This window comes from Homalodisca vitripennis, chromosome X (assembly GCF_021130785.1).
Source record: "Homalodisca vitripennis isolate AUS2020 chromosome X, UT_GWSS_2.1, whole genome shotgun sequence".
NCBI lineage: Eukaryota > Metazoa > Arthropoda > Insecta > Hemiptera > Cicadellidae > Homalodisca > Homalodisca vitripennis.
The window spans coordinates 144,445,460-144,463,528 of NC_060215.1; the positions used below are offsets into that span (position 1 = coordinate 144,445,460).

General features: G+C 35.3%; 1 protein-coding gene across 1 annotated transcript in view; it reads right to left on the minus strand.

Moving 5' to 3' along the window:
* The window catches only part of LOC124369655 (protein O-linked-mannose beta-1,2-N-acetylglucosaminyltransferase 1-like), a 78,949-nt gene extending 61,090 nt beyond the window's left edge, over window positions 1–17,859 (minus strand). Inside the window, 4 exon segments of the mRNA XM_046827707.1 lie at window positions 5,871–6,042; window positions 13,469–13,549; window positions 14,981–15,074; window positions 17,780–17,859. Of these exon segments, the coding sequence (XP_046683663.1) occupies window positions 5,871–6,042; window positions 13,469–13,549; window positions 14,981–15,074; window positions 17,780–17,859 (427 nt within the window).
* Between the last annotated feature and the right edge of the window lie 210 nt (window positions 17,860–18,069).

Below are 18,069 nucleotides of genomic sequence, written 5' to 3' on the forward strand. Positions count from 1 at the left end.
ATCTATATTTTTCGTTTTTTTCTTGCATTTGTGGCAGTGAATCAAATCATCTTCCATTTACATGTCAAAGTTTCCAAGTTTATTTAACTCATCTAATATATCAGATTTTGCTTCATTTTTATAGCCATAAGGTACTGTATCGATCTTATTTTCTAGAACGATTCTCTTATCATCTTTAGCGTTCAGTGCCAGCTTGTTTATGGTAACTGTGTACAATTCATGTTTATAGCTTTTTATTACAGTCATCTCCCTAAATTCTTCTTTATCTTCGAACAAACATCTCTTCAAGTTTTCGATATTTATTGTTTTATTTACAACGCTTCTCTTAATTCCTTTACACCTAACTGGATTTTTGTCTAGATATTTGTACGAGTACATCTTTGATCTTAAACCACAAAATTCTTCTAATATCTCGCCGTTCAATTCGTCTTTGAATTTTCCAATAACTTTCTTGTTTTTAGTAGCGAAACAGTCGTGATCTTTTGGATAATCGCTCGTATCAAAGTCCTCTATATTTTCTTTAATAATTTTAAAAGGATCTCGTTTCAATTCTAGAAAATAACTGTCTGTATCCATGTAACACAGATTCAAATCTGGATCAAACTTCTTTAATTTGTTGTAATAAAACTCGTACATTAGCAATTTTGAGAGGTCGAGAACTGAAAATCCTATGTAAATCGGTTTGTTAAATTTAACCTTTTGTTTGTACATGTGACTCGCTATACAGTTGTGTCGTCAAAGATATTGAAACATTTGAAATTCGTTTTCTTAGCTTGTTTTCATTGAAAATTCTTCATTTCCTAGTCTAATATCACATCTGTTTCTCACATTTTCCATCGATTTTCCAAAAACCGAGTTGTTCATAAGCTTATAAAAGTCCTTCTCAAAGTCACTTATAGCCTTGGTTCTCATACTAGTATTAAAATCGATATATTCTTTCATGAAAGGTTTCTGATCAAACGCAATAACCCTATTCACATGTTTTAAAATCATACCTTGTTCTAGATAGAATTTCAAATTTCTAGAATGAACAACATATTCTGTTTTGTTTAAAAGAGTTGTGCAAAGTTTGTTGTTATAATGTTCTGGAGCAAGAGGTAAATCTTTGTGATGTTCATGCAAATTTGTTGGATATTCAAGATCAACTTCTAAAATATATCCATAATCTTCGTCGCCAGTGAGTTCCAAAATTGTTTCTTTCCATTCTGCTGTTGTATACGTTTTAGGATCCATCCACTTGATTTCGTTATATGGTAAATTTTGCATAAGTCCATACCCATAAAGGTTGTTTGCATCGAGATAGAGTAAATAGTTTTCGGGCTTTGTCTTATCAAAATCTTTTAAATATTTGTTATTTGCTTTCACATATCGTTTAATACACTGAGAAATGCCCCCGCGAATGCCTTTTTCAATCATCAAATACATATTATAATCGTTAATTAGCTGAAGCTCAATTTTCGTTAATTTTAACATAGCATCCCATGCAAGACTGGGAGCTGTTAGATAGTGTGCCGGATCGAGTTTTATAACAATTAAGGCAAATGTTTCTGAAATTTTCGAATATATCAGCAAGCAATAAAACATCTTGAATGTTGTACAAATCAGAGTAATTTCCAAGATTTTTCTGTTTTAATTTGTTCCAAACGCTCAAATAGTGTTGATAATCTTTCTCAGATATGCTCTCGTCTGTCAAAAGTGAATAGAAATCTTGAATTCTCAATTCTTCTGTGTAATCAAGTTTTTCAATACTGTCGATAAATTCGTAAGGAAATATGCCTTTTCCAGATAGAATTTTAAAGATTTCTTCTTCGTCATTTGGTTGTCTTTTTAGAATTTCATTCAATATTCTTCCATCCTGTATAAAATGATTTGTATGTTTGAAGTCTTCTCTCTTTAGATTTTTAGCTAACTTTTCTATAGACGATGCCATAAATCTGAACGTATCTACGAAAGAAAACTTGATGAACTTTCTTGGTTTATCATCTTCAAACTCATATCCATATCCAGAATTTACAGAATAATTTATATATTTCTCATCGGTGTTTGCGATCAAATCAACGTTTCCATATTGTTTAGCCAATTCTTTTATGTACAAATGAGAATCGTAGTTACTCATATTGTGACAGAAAACTGGAATATTTTGAGGAAACTTGAGATTCAGATTGCAAACTCTATGAGCTGCTCCTCGAAATTTGCCAGTTAAATGACAATGATCTCTACATTTCTTGTATGTATCATCGTACCAATCATCTGGCATAAAACCTAAAGTTTTTTCTGTATCTTGATACGATATTTCTTCACAAATGTGGCAAAGATTTGAATTTTGATATGAAATTTCTTCATCTTCAGTTAATTTCATAGGTATTTTATTCTTAGAATTATACTTTTTAGCTATGTATTTCGATAATTTATTAAGTTCTTTCAAACAATTTTGCAGGAACATTTGGCAAATCTTCTTCATTTTTTGCTCGATAACATATCGGCTTGTACATACGATTGGTCACATTAGACACTAAATATAGAGTAAAACCATAAGGAATGTGCTTCTGAATCTTGGTTGTAGTCGACTTTTGCGGATTGTTTTTGCATGTGGGAATCTTCTCTAATATGCTTTCAAAATCCATATAAATAACGTAAGGATGAGAAAATTTCTTTTGATAATTAGTAAATGTTGTTGTTTGACCTGGAAACGGCATAATTGGCTTACAAACTTCGTGTTGCTTGCAAATTTCTAAATGATCTGTTAAATCTCCAGATTTGTAGAAATGGCTTAAACATCTTCTACAAAGAAATTTTTTATTTTTACACTTAGATAACTGAGAAAATACAAGTTTGTTTAAATTTGTTATCAAAACATAATGAGATTTTTCATCTTGTTTTACATACAATAAATTGATTTCTAATTTGGCGTCATAAACTTCTGAAATTTGCAACGGAACAATATTGAGTTTTTCATCAAAACTATAGACATTTACAGACATTTTCGGATAATTATACTTTGCTTTACTGCTTCGTTTTTCAAATAATTGTATATCTTTTAAAGACATAGGATAGTCGAACCCAGAAAATATCTCGTCATTTACAAATTTTTCATATTGTTTTGATCTTTCGCAGTCTCTTTCGGGTTTTTCAATAGCACATCGGATAGAATAAATAAAGCAATAATCATCTTTATTTTTGATATTTATACAAGCTTTCTTATCTTTGATTTTCTTTGGCAAATCGATATATGATCCTGCGTTCATAAATTCATGTTTATTAAGGCTCAAAACTAATTGTTTTACAGCGTTTTAATGTCCATCCAGAACCTCGATTTGGATGATTTGTTTGTTCTCGATGTGTTAATTTATTAAATTGCTTAGTAATAAAGTCGTTTATGTCAAAGATCTCGTCTGCTTTTATAGTAAAGTACATTGGACAAGTTTGTGTTTCACCGTTCACTAAAGTTCGTTCGTATTCGCATTCTAAAGAGAGATATCCTTTACTATTTTTCACAGTTTCTTGAAATTTTTCGATTAAACTTTTAATTTCTGACCGCATAATTGATAGATATTTGTAAATTGACATGGAATTATCGTTTAAATTTGTTAAAATGTATTGCTTGAAAAGACCGTGTATTGATGATAAAACTTCTACATCAATGATATTTTCAGGTTTCTCATTAAGAGTTTTGTCAATTTCTTCGATCATTTCTGACTTAGTTTTATCGTTTGTTTCAATGGACAATTTCTCAGCGATTGATTGAATTTTTTCATCTTTAAATAGATTGAGATCTTTTTTACTTTCCTTAAAATTTTTCTTTAGTTCACGCAATTTTTCTATATTATACATGTTTTGGTGATCGGCAATTTGATTTTCTTTAACCCAAGTCCTCAAATAATTTAGTTCTTTTTCATAAATATCTTTATTTTTTAGATGATTTTTCGACTTATAATGACGAGTATAGTGATGTTCGAAAATGTCTTTTTTGCAGTACGGGCACTCTATCTTTTTTCCGCTCCATATTTAAAGAGCAAAAATTTGAATCTGCCAAGTTTTACTATTTAGTAAAAATATCTTTTTATTAAGCTGAAAAATAGCAATAATTCAGTAGATTTCTAAGGATTTTTATCAAAATTTGATAAAAATTAGCACAATTTATGTAGAAACAGCGTTAAATGTTTCTATTTATATAGGAAAAAATTTAAAGATTTTGATACAAATCAGCAGAATTTATGATTTAACAGCGTTAGATTCTTCTATTTATATAGGGAAAATTTGTATAACTCAGACTTTGAAAAGTGGAGAATTTTACTAGAATTTGACACAAATCAGCACAATTGTGGTGAAACAGTGATAGATTCTTCTATTTATTATAGAAAAATCTGTAAACTAAGACTTAAAATTTTTGAAAAAATAGTATAATTATAGGACAAAATAGTACTATATTGGTTTGTAGGGGGCAATTTAAATTCTTTATACTATTTTTTCAATATTTTTTTCTTTAAACTTTTCCAAGATTTTTTATTAAGATTTTAATATATTTACAACAGAATTTTCGTAGATTCGAAGCAGATATGAGATTGATTCGAAGCATATTTCACTAAGTTTCAGCTTAAGAAAGTAGAATCAAACAGCTATAGATTCGTTTATTTTTTCGTGCTTTCATGATTTATAGATTCGTTTATGGTTCAATGAAACAGTATTTTACATTGATTTTCTGTCTGTCCCAAAAGTGCGCTAGAACCCTCATATTCATATCTACTTGTGTGTGTGTGTGGTGTGTGTGTGTGTGTGTGTGTGTGTGTGTGTGTGTGTGTGTGTTTGTGATATATATATATATATATATAATATTTATTTCATTAGAATCCTCGTTAAAACAATTTTATACCGATACATTTAGTACATTTCAATGTGTCCACCACCGATAGCTCTGCAGACATCTAATCTATGGTCGATCTCGGCCCATACACTGTGCAGCATGTCTCTTGTAACCGATGATACTGCCTCATAAATCCTTTCCTTTAAATGAGCTAAATCACGGATCTTCTGAGAATAAACAATGTTTTTCACGTATCCCCACAAAAAAAAATCGCATGGAGTCAAATCCGGGCTTCTAGAAGGCCATGCTATTGGGCCACCTCGACCTATCCATCTTTGTCCAAACTTGTCATTCAAAGCATCACGAACAAAGTCCTTATAATGGGGTGGCACACCATCTTATTGAAAATACACCATATTGACATTATAAAACTCGTCAATTTGAGGAAAACAAAAATTCTCTAGCATGTCTAAAAGCCCTTTGCACTAAAACAGAAGACCTTAATTCACTAAACAATAGCACACACTTGGCTTTTTCTTGATCAGAAAACATGTTTCTAGATCAGAATCAAATGTTTGAAGTTATTGCACAATTTAACCAACAACAATGAAACAGCTGTTTTCTAACACAGAGCAATAAAACTAATTGAGCTGAAGAATTCAGAGGTGCCAACCATATTTTTCTACCTTGCATAGCAAATTGTTTATAAGCATTCAAAATTGCACCATTCATTTATGAAAACCCTGTATATATATATATCACATATATCGATAAGTTTCATGATATTATTTTGCTTAATATATTTTGTAAAGTACATTTAATAAGAAGTAAAACAAAACAAAAGATTTCGCTTTATAACTTAAAAATAACCTAGTTATGAATTGTTTACAAAAATACTTTATAAAGAATTTTTGGAAAACACATTTTTGGTGTTTCAAACAATTTGACACCCACATACATACATATAGACAGACAGGCATTTCACTTTTTTTACTTCAGTGGTGTGAGGGAGAAAGAAAAATTGTTCACTCCCTGGATGGCACTTGTGTATTAGACCTACCTTGATAGCAAAAGATGATAATCCTGCCATCGGACACCATATTGAGGAAGAGAGCCATGGCCTCGTCTTCATGCGGAGAATACGTATCGAAGATCCGTTGGGCCATGACACTACCAGTCGCCTGGTTCAGCACTAGCACATGAATCCCCCGTCCTTCACTCTTCTCCGCATCTTCTAAAATCTGCACACAATATTACACAATCAATACTTGTAGAGGAGGCTCATATTTCATTTTCAAACAATACCCTTTTATGTGTTCATAGTATTAATTTCATAAAATCTTAATCAAAATATAAATAACTAAATATATATATAACATAAAATGATTTGTTACACATATTTTTTAAACCACAGGCGTATCTAAATGGGTTTATGCGTATGGAAAAAATTGAAAAATTTTCCATGCCTCCAAGTTAAGCTGTGGCACGTCCCCAGAATATGTTAACAAATTATTAACTCTCTGAACTCACATGTCCTGACCATGAATGCCTTTTATGTAGTAGTTTAAATGCTACAATGTTCAAAATCGTACATTTGACAGCCTTCTAAGAGTATATTAATCTTATTTATGCCTGTTGTATTAATCTTAGATTACCTGAATGAACAATTGTATTTAATGTGCAACAACTTTAATGTTGAATTTATTGACCTGTATAATTTTATATGTAGGTACCATCTTGCAAAAGATGGAAGACATCTAAATGGGAGTGGTAAATTTTAAATTGGGACGCATTATGCTATCAACGTTACTAAAACCTATTCCACAATCCTAACATTCTGATACAGTGGAATCCTGCCCCTCAAATGACACCTTGCACCCTGAGGCGGCTGTTCCTGTCATGTCCTTCTGTGGGCCCTCCCCTGCACTTTCCCATGCGTTCCGAAGCTTCTTCGGGAAACGGGACGCTGGGGGTGCAAATGGCGGCCACCTAAACTCTCTTAGGCTGGTGCATCAGAACGTGCAGGGTGTTGTGCCTAAATTGTGTCAGGTGGAGGTTATGGTGGATTTGCTTTCGCCCCGGATTTTATGTTTCTCAGAACATTTTCTAAAAGAGTGTGAGATGAATGTTTTTGTGTTGTCTGGGTTTGAGGTTGTGTCCGGTTACTGTAGGCCCGCAAAGGGACGAGGTGGAGTGTGCATCCTGGCTCACGAGAGTCTAAAAAAATGTGCTGTTGAGGTTTTGAGATTTTGCATTGAGGGCACTTGTGAACTTGCTTGTATTACAGTGGAGCTAGGTGGTTCCCAGTGTTTGGTGCTTTCTGTTTACAGACCCCCACTTTCTGATCTTGGCAATATTGAACAGATTTTTAATTCTTTGACTGAATGTCTTGAATCTGTTCTGAAACCCAGTTTTAGAGTTATTATAGCGGGCGATTTCAATATTGATATATCAACTGAAAACTTAGCTGCCAAACGACTGTCTCATCTCATGTCTTCATTTGGGCTTAGAGACACTATAAAATCCCATACCAGGGAGTTTAATGGGTCTATGACACGAATTGATAACATCTTTACGAACATCAGTCCATGTGAACTGGACACTCAAGTAGTCATAACGGCAGTCTCTGAACACCATGCTCAGGTTGCAGATTTAAAGGTTAACATGTCTTCCGTGATAAATGTCCCAAGATCTCAACTCAAACGTCGGATCACAAGGAGCAGCATCCATCTATTAAGATTCGTATTGGCTAAGGAAATGTGGGATGATGTTTTTTTGTGCACAGGATGTTAATTCAAAGTTCTCGCTCTTTCTTTCTACTTTGTCCTATTATTTGAATCTTGTTGCTCCTATAAAGAGAACAAAATATCACACGACCAAATCCATTACTAAGATAGCTCTCAATAAAGATTTACTTGAGCTTCATGAGAAGGTCCTTGCTATGTACTCCCTGACTAAACATCTTGGTTCTGAACACCCCTTGTGCAAATCTTACCGAGATCTTAAGAGACAGTTTCGGACCAGCATTCACTCTACCAAGTCTGGATTGGTTTTCAATCACATCACAAAGGCCCAGAATAAAAACAAGGCCGTTTGGGAAATCATTAGAGACATTCAGCCTAACAAAAAATGTAAGTCTTTTACGAATTTCTCCATAAAGAATGAGCCTGGAAATTTCATGTCAGTTTAATTCCTTTTTCTCTGGAATAGGCGACCGTCTTAGAGGTAGTTCTTTGGAGCCACGCGGCATGAGCCATGTGATGCGAACAGTTGTACCATCGTTATTTCTGAAACCAACAAGTGTCCAGGAAGTGACCTCAGTAATAAGATCCTTAAAGCCTGGCCATTCCGTAGGATCTGATGGTATTTCTTCTAATCTTCTTAAAGACGTTGCTGAGCAATTGACTTTGCCCTTGGCGCACATAGCGAACACTACCTTCGAAAATGGTATTTTTCCCATGCATTCTAAAGCAAGCAGAGTTAAACCATTACTAAAAAAAGGAAGCCCGCATGACATGGAAAACTACAGGCCAATATCTGTCTTATCAACTTTTTCCAAAGTCTTAGAGAAGTTGTACCTCATTCGTTTACTATCTTTTTTGTCCCAAAACAATGTAACTTTTGAAAAACAATTTGGCTTCAGAAAGGGTTTCTCAACACTTGATGCCGTGTTTGACTTCATTAATCGTGTTTCCGTCTTTGGATAAGCGTCAGCATACCTTTGGCATTTTCTTGGACCTTCACAAAGCGTTCAATGTTGTTAATCATAAGCTCTTATTGTGTAAACATTACAACCTTGGAATAAGGGGAGGCTCATTTGACTGGGTCTCTTCATTTTTGTTGGGCCGAAGCCAGGTGGTTGAAATTCCATTTGTTAACGATTCTGGTTGCTTGAGTTATCGATTATCCTATGTAGAAACAGTAAAATCAGGCGTGCCCCAAAGCTCTGTCCTTGGCCCCATCCTATTTCTGTTATTTGTCAATGACATCTCGTCTAGTGTAGGTATAGGTAATTTGTGTCTCTTTGCGGACGATACGTCAGTCAATATGTCACACGAAGTTAGAGAAAACCTGGAGTGTGATATGTTCGTACAGGGTAGTTGTCTGCTTCAATGGCTGGAGGATAATCATCTTACTGTGAACACTGCAAAAAACAACTTTTCTCGATTTTCATATTAGAGCTCCTACGAGCTGTGATAGTGGTTTCGTCCATTATTATTGGGAATTCTGTTATTGAATCGTCAGAGTACACAAATTTTCTGGGCTTGAATTTAGATTCTAGCCTGAAATTTTGTCTTCATATTGACAGTATATGTAGCAAATTGGGCAGCGGAATCTTTGTATTGCGTCGACTGTCCCATTTTGCTAATAGAGATATTCTTTTGGCTGGATATTATGGATGTATTTACCCACACCTTACCTACGGACTGCCTATTTGGGGGTCTGAAAATACCAGGACACAATACATTTTTCGGCTTCAAAAGAAATCTCTCAGGATTGTGTTGGGGTTAGCTAGAAACCAATCATGTAGGGGGTACTTCCGAACCAACAAAGTACTTACATTCCCATGCCTATACATCCTTGAGACCTTAACCATCCTAAGGAAAAACATGCATATTTTTACCTCTGATCTATCTAAATATTACAACTTAAGAAAATCTTTCCGTTTACCAACTCCAAAGCACCGTACATCATTTTTTGAAAGACAGTTGTATTACTCTTCGGTTAAATTATTTAAACCATCTCCCGTTAGAATTGAGATCCGAAGAAGTAGTACCTAAATTCAGATCTAAACCTAAGTGTTTTTTTAATTGATAGAGAGTATTACTCTGTTAGAGATTATTTGATGCCCCATTAATATTAAATAATTAAGATACATTGTTGTTCTTTTTATTAAATGTATATTGACCTTTGTCATGCAATGTATTTTATTGTTGATTGACAAATAAACGCTTTGACTTTGTCATAATAAACCCCAAACATATAAAGATAAGGAAACAACTCTAATACCATATATTGTTCTTTATTGTTTTGTTACAATTTAAGACAAACTATTTCAGATGTCAACCTAAGATCTGACACAGGAGGCACAGCATTGATACAATTTTTGATAAAATCTTTCACATAACAAATTATTAACTCTCCAATCTTGCATGTCTGACCATGAATGCCTTTTATTTAGTAGTTCTTAAGTAACAAGCATGCTGAACCTAAAAAATTAAAGTACCAAATTTTATTACAAAAACAAATAAAACTTTCAAAAAATATTGCAACTAGAATTTTTGAATAGTGTTTTCAATGAAACAGATGTTAAAAACATTTCAATATGGAGTTCCCTTTAATTCACAAAAAAATATCAGTTTATAACAGCTAAACATTTTAAAACCATAAAATTATAAATAACAGACAAGAACTTCGAGATACTTATATTTTTAAGATTATTGGCCCACCAGAATTGAAGAAATTATTGTAAATTAAATAACTTTGAATATAAAAACTTATTGCTAGAGTAAAATCCGACCATTCCAGGGACTTGATTTGTTGCCAATCGCAACCCTTATGGGAATTACTTTATCGATAACAACTCTGGTACAGACCGTAGCACCGTGCTTGGCGCGTAGGGAGGGAAGCGAGCGAGAGAGACCTCAGTACTTCTTCTCCCTCTACATTTCCCCTCGCGTGCCGTCGCGGTAAGACGTACAGTCCACTCTGTTCTTTGCCGTTCCAAACTCCTTATAGTCAAGCTTACGCATGTATTCTGATAGCAGCGATAATTTAATATAATTTTACGTATACTTTTGTTTATTCCACATACTATTAGATACGGGTTTTTACTGGCATAATTCTTTTTAGCCTACCGGTTTTCATTAGCAAACTCTTGTAATGATTTAAACTTTTAACCATGTATTTTACAGCACATTCTTACTAATTAAATGCGATATTTAAAAACATCAAACAAAAACTTATAAAAGTGTAAATTAAGCGTTTTACTTAATCGCTTACATTTACAGTTATTTACAGTTTTCCTCCACTTGCAGCCCATTAGTCGCAAGATGCGGCTTACACTGCTTTTAGATCCTGTAAAATTAATGTCTAATCGCATTTTTTCTTGTATACCTTTTAGAGTAGGAAGTTGTTTTTCAATGAGGTAAAAATTATCCACAATACGCCTGACAACACCAAAATTAAAGTCGTCTAACCCCGTCACTCTTTTAGGTAAGATTCTATTTTTATTTGGCGTTTCGAAAGATGTGCCAGATTCTTCTACTTTTTTCCTCTCGCTTTTAATCCTTGTCACTGTCCTTTCTGAAACTTCAGTGGCAGCACTTACTCTCGCATTAACTTTCTTAACGTCAATCAAAAACCTGTCAGAATCGGCTTCGGCTTTCATAACTTTTGCCACATTAGATACTATTTCTCAAGTTTGGCTCTTTTTAACTTTATTCACTAATTTTGAACTAAATAGTTCGTTGCATTGATCAGCCATCACTAATTGCTAAAATAATACAACGTACTGTCGCACATAAACAAAACAATCACAATTGTCAGACACTACTAAACAGAACGAAAAGCAGCAGAAGACAGACTGAACGAAACGAATGCGACCTGTGACTGTAGTGCACCACGTGGCCGGGCGAAGAGGGGGATAGGCTTCTCTGCGCATGCGTCAGCCGCACGCCATTCACCAAGCGGCTATCTGTACATTAAAATCTAAATCCTCTTCTTATCTGTACATTAAAATCTAAATCCTCTTCTTCCAACAAACAGGCCAGTCTGTTCAATCTAAGTTTGTAAAATTTCCATTACTAATTAATACATTTCATTCAATTTCCTTTTACACTAATTTTGCAACTATGATGCAAAGACTTCAATAAATTATGTTCAGAATTGAAATGTTAAAAATTAAATGTTCTCCAAAAATGCAAAACATTCCAAATAAATTAAATGAAGAAATTCTTTATATTTACAGGCAAAGTTAGGGCCGCATGGCCCTTTCTTACACTTAACCTGTTAATAAAAGCAATAACGTTTTATGCTACCGCAGAAAATATTACAAAACTAATGTTTATGTTTGGCGTTGTTGAAAAATGATGATGACCTTATTACACTTTAAAAATCAGAAAAGATGTCTCATTCCGAGGGTGTATTACAAATTCAAGGAAACAATGCAACACTCAAAGAAAACCTTACAAGGGAGTAATATATAGTACTTATTTTTTATAGTATAATGAATTTTAAACTGAAACAATTAATTGACATTTGAAGAAACTTTTATTATGACACTTTTATGAAACTTCTTTATGATTGAAAGGAGTAATTATTAGCTACTTAAACTAAATAAAACTCTAATTATTAATACTTGAGGTTAACTGTTCACTTAATACAAACTGATATTTTGTTATAATTTTAAATCTGATGGAGCTCAGAAAACAGTTTTACTTTACAGACTAGGGAGAGAATATCTTCATTTTCAACCTCTAAAAAGATGTGTAAAAGCAGATATAAAAACTATTGATACAGCATAGTATAATGAAAATCAAACATTGTTAACAACAATAGGGAATAAATCATTATTTGTAATGGCAAAAAAATGTATTACACTTATGGTTGTGCTATCAGTACATCTGATATTTGATAAAAGCAAACGTTAGTTGTATCTTGACCATAAAATGTGACTTCCACGTAGATTCTACTCTACTAGTAGTAACCACCCATTAAAATTTTAATTTTGTTCTGGGCGGGCTAAGTTATTAATTAGAATTAGCTCTTTTTTATTCACTTCAGTTACTGTTAAGTCTAGACAGTAGATTATTATTTTTATTCAGTTCACCCAATGTCTGTTGTTAGATAGTTATTGGTTTGGAATTTTAGATTGTTTTGGAATTTCTTCAAATTTGCTCTCATAATTTTCGAACTAGGAGATCAATTAATTGGAGAGGAAAAGGATTTAAGGGCTATAGCTACAGGTGCACAATCAGACAGATCAGTTAGTATAGACCAGTGGATGGATGCCAAAGTCAGACTGTAGATTGATAGATCGATAGCCGACCATATGCTGGTTTTTCAGCCACATGCGAGTTGAAAATACGTCATTGAGAATGACTCTGCATTTCATCCCACAATCCCATTAGCATGTTACCCCTCTAACTGAAATGACTCAATCCCCAGGAGCAATGGTGACCATTGAAATCACCAACCAAAAGGAGGTGGGAGCTGGTTAAGAAGATCCTGCAGACCGTCACGAGCCAGAAGAAAAGGCAGAATTGGAAATATATATTATTTTCGTGTTTTGGACGGAAACACCTATGTATAATTCAAATTCTGTTTGTAAAAGCAAAGGGTCCTCAACGATGAGGTATTCAGGTAGAGGACACTTAAGAAGACCTGGATGAGGATGGATTTGTGTTCCTTACAGGCACCTTGAACCAATTATCTACTTTTGTCTGGATTGTCTTCTTAAATTTGTCAGCGAGTTTCTTCCTTTCCTCTACTGACAGAGCATGTTTTTGCTGATCTAGATTTTGGTGGACTTTATCTCTGTAACATAATGCAACTGGAGTTCTTACCTGAGACTGTATTTACCTTCATACATGGAGACTGGATCTCTGTAAGAGAATCCCCAGTTAACATCAAGAGATGTCTGTTCCCTGTGGCGAGTTATTGTACCAGAGCAGCCACCTGTTCCATCAAAGCTTGCATCATACCTTCCAAGGTTGCATGAGGAGCGTTGTACAGATTGGAGAGGCACTATCAAGGATTAACAGTAGGGTATTCCATTTTCTAGAGTTGGAGTTATTCTCCTCTGTACTCTTTACAAGCCTCGTTGAAAGAAATCTGTATTCATTATTTTTAGTATTATTCCTTCAGATAAATCTTACAATCTCTTGAAGATGTACCGTATGGCGATAACACATGGGGGTGGTGACTTCTGAGGTCGTAGTAATAAATACTCGAATTGCAAAGTTTACTCATAAGTTCAATTTAATTTATTAAAACTTACAAGCACCACTTTTAGATGGTAAATGAAATGTATGTATTGCCACGTTGCTGCCAATTAGAATATAAGAACTAAAAATGTATATCTTCTATGTGGGCCTAAAATATCCAATGTTCTCTGAAATTATGCCTACAATGTTTTACTTTATAAGACATTAAGATTTTACTTCCCTTCGCAATGCGTTAGACTCACAAACCCGGGGGTGTCGGCGTCTTGGCAAGAGACAATGGCGCTGTAGTCTAAGAAGGGTTCAATTCAATTCAATTCAATTCTTTTTATTGCATAAGGTACACAGAAGTACATCGCAATCGTCAATATAGTATAAATCTAAACTTAAATATAAAAGTGCTATCAACAAAATCACATTGAATAGTAGTCAAAAGAAAGAAATAAGTACACAAAAACAATTATTTAAATTAAAATTTAAAAAGCCACTGTCAGAGAGGAATTCATTTACACTATAAAATTCCTTTACTATTAAGTATCTCCTCAGGTTTCTTTTAAAAATTGTCAGTTCACAAACCTCCTTCAAAGTTTGAGAGAGAGCATTATAAAAAATTACACCCGCGTGCATCACTCTAGTCTCGTGCAGGGACAATCGATGTGAGGGAGTACGAAGCAAAGTGCCGTGCCTCGTCGGGTAGGCATGAGTGCTTCCCACTGACGGAATCTGACACAGATGCTTCCTCACATACATGACAACTCTAAAAATGTAAAGGGATGTCATTGTTAGAATGTTGAGATTCCTAAATAAACCACGGCATGAATGAAGATTTGGGACCCTGCATATGATCCGTACAGCTCTCTTTTGGACCAAAAATGCATGTTCTGCAGGAGAGGCTCCACCCCAGACCTCAATCCCATACGCCAACAACGAAGCGAAACACCCGTGGTAAGCAGTCACCAACCCATCTCTGTCCATAAAAAGTACTCAGAGTTCGTAATGCAAAACACACTTGACTCAGTTTACCACACAACCCAGATACATGAGAAGACCACTGCAATCTACTATCAATGGTTACACCCAGGAAACACGTAGATTTAGATGGTTCTAATGAAGTTTCATTTATGTTAATCAATAAATCAGAGTGTTGCTTATTTTTTGTTAGAAACTGAATAAATGTGGTTTTCTTAGCATTCAACATTAGGTTATTTTTCGAGAGCCAACTGTCAATATTTACGAGGGAAGAAGATGCTCGTAGGTCCACATCACTATCCGAGCCACCGAGAAGAACCGTAGCATCATCCGCGTAGAGTACCAAATTTGCGTCCCCCCTGCACACATGAATATCGTTAATGTAGAGGATAAAAAGTAATGGGCCTAGAATGGAACCCTGCGGCACCCCATACTTGTTCTCAATCAAACCTGATTTCGAAAACCCAACCTGAACGAACTGCTGCCTGTGAGTCAAATACGATTGTAGCCATGAAAGAGCTACGCCTCTAACTCCATAACCTTCCAGCTTAGAACACAATATGCTTATGGTCTACACGATCGAACGCCTTTGAAAGGTCGCAAAAGATTCCTAAGGCTGCCTGGCGTTTTTTCTAGGTGGTCAATAATTTGGTCAACAAGAGAAATCACTGCGTCAGCTGTTGAATGATTCTGTCTAAATCCAAACTGATTTGGGACCAGTACATTGTGGCGCTGTAAAAAGGCAGTCAAACGAGAACAAACGAGTCTCTCTAGCACCTTAGATAAAGTAGGCAAGAGAGGACACCGGTCTGTAGTTGTCCGCACATTCCCGATCACCTTTCTTAAAAACTGGTACAACTTTAGCTATTTTGAAACAATTTGGGAAAAACACCACCTGCAATTGATTCATTGAACAGAATTACACATTTGATTTAGAAAACAACCGTAACATTGCTTCAACAACCAAGCGGACATTTCATCAACCCCCGAAAGACTTTTTGGTTTTCATTGATATGATGCTTTTTTTCTATCTCATCCGGTGTGATTGGCATAATAAAGAAAGATTGAGGGATAACTCTTCCACGTGAACATGCTCCACTATCCAAAACGCAAGCCATCAATTGGTTGCACACCACAGAAGACTGAATTAAACATGCTAGCAACTTCCCCAGGTGAATCAAACCACAACTCCTCCATTCAACAAAAGCAATATTTTCATGCGGTTTCGTGTCTCTAGTTTCACGTTTGATAATTTCCCAAACTGTCTTTTGTTTGTTGTCGCTATCGGAAATTGCTCTAGATGTTAGTAAACGTTTACGGCAGTTTACAAGATTCCTCAGAATAGTACGACGCCGATTGAGCAGGCGTTTTCAAATCCGGATCACCAAAATCCCTAACCAAAATTGATAGATCTCTGTTTTTGGACGCCATCTCCTTAATTTTGTAAATCAAACTCAAAAAGTTGCATTGTATTTTTGTTTAGGCCTCGACTCTTTAAACGGGAAGGAGACTGAAAAAGCTTTATTAATTAAATTCATGAATGCTTCAAACTTTGAATTCACATCCTTTAATGTTGATAAAAATGGACCAATCCGTTGAAGCCAGTATGGACTTGAAATTTTGAATCTGGTTCTTGGAGAACACTCGTTTTAAAATAGAGACCCTTTCTACCCTCAGGACACTTGGTGAGATAAATAATTTGAGGAATGATGATCGGACAATCCATTAAATGTCACCTCACATCGGATGTTACTTTGAACATCTGTAAAAACATTATCCAGAAGAGATGCACCGGTTGCAGTTAATCTTGTTGGTTGAATTTAAAATTTCCCTCATGTTAAAGGAGAAAAATACTTGTCGTAAATAATGTAAACATGAGAATCGTTACTTGCTAAAAAGTTCAAGTTAAAGTCCCCACATATTATAGTTCGTTGATTTCGCCTTAATAGGCCAGTCAACAGCTGCTCCCATTTTTAGCAAAAAATCGCTTTTGTTTTTACAAGGTGGACGATAGACACAAACCAAATTTAATTACTGAAGTGTCTCCAAGAAAGACTGATCACCAACTTTAAACTCTAATTTTACAATTGCGCATTCAAAGCAATCTTCATTTGAAAATTCAATTTCCAGCTCGGCTAGCCGTGTTACAGAGAAATCAATATATTGACTCATTGTGTCTAAAGATGGCCACCCCACCGCCAGCGGAATTTTTCCGACAGAAAGATGTTACACGATGAATACTGTGGGGATTACCACCAACTCCCCCATCGCCCAACCAGTGTTCTGTGAGGCAGATTATATCAGGGGCCCGAGCCCACGACAAGCAGAGCTAAGCTCCGAAACCTTGTGTCTAACGCTCCTTATATTTTGATGGTATATGCTGAATTCATCCCCATTTCTGCTACCAGCTGTTTCTTACTAAGGTAGAAAAATTATCAAACTCCTCTAATTTCGATGAATTCCCCTCTGGCCAGTTTTCACTAAAAAATCTGAATCATCATTTACGGATAAAGGCAAATGCGGAAAAACTATTCAAGTCCGATAAACTTAAGTCCATCCTTGATCATTAATGTCGGAAGCGCTGCTGGATCCCCGGTCGATGATGCTGTCGGTCTGTCCTCCACCGGTGCACGGCCGCAGTCTCCAGTTGCCACAGGATGTGTTTGCCGTCACGTCTACGTTTCTGGCACCTCTCACACGTTCAGCTCAGTTGCAGAGATTTGCTGTGTGTTTCTGGAGCCAGCTGCAATGTGTTCTCTGTCGAAGATGAAGCGATCTCATGGGTAGGAACGCAGTCTTGACGATTCACATTTTTCAAGGACTTCAGCATTTCTCCGCATAGTATGTTTTTGCCAAGGCCATTCAGGTGTTGGCCATGCCGGAGTGAATAATTTTCTACTGAAAGTACTAACGTCCACAATAGGTACCCTTTTCTTGTTTTAATATGTTTAAATTTTCGTTAATTCTTTTAATTTCTCTATTAATTAGTCCGTTAGGAGGGAGATCATGTCGGTGAAATAAATTTACCACTACAAAATTTGTATGTCTATTCGTCTTAACAAACTGAGTGAGTTGTTCCACCACGGAGTTCCCCGGCGACCTGCTATCCTCGTTAATGGTGCTGACATCATTAGAACCCGCCATTATGAAAACAGCATCCTTATCTCCACGCGTTGATGCCAACTCTTCACAGTTTTTTAGTACGTAATGAAGAGGAGCGCCAGCGTTTGCACAAACAAACACACCCGAATGTCTGTTCAGATGTTTACACAATTTGTCTGTCAAATTTTTTGCATGGCTATCTCCATATACATCTACAAGTTCAATAGGATTTTTCTCCGTTGAACTGTATGA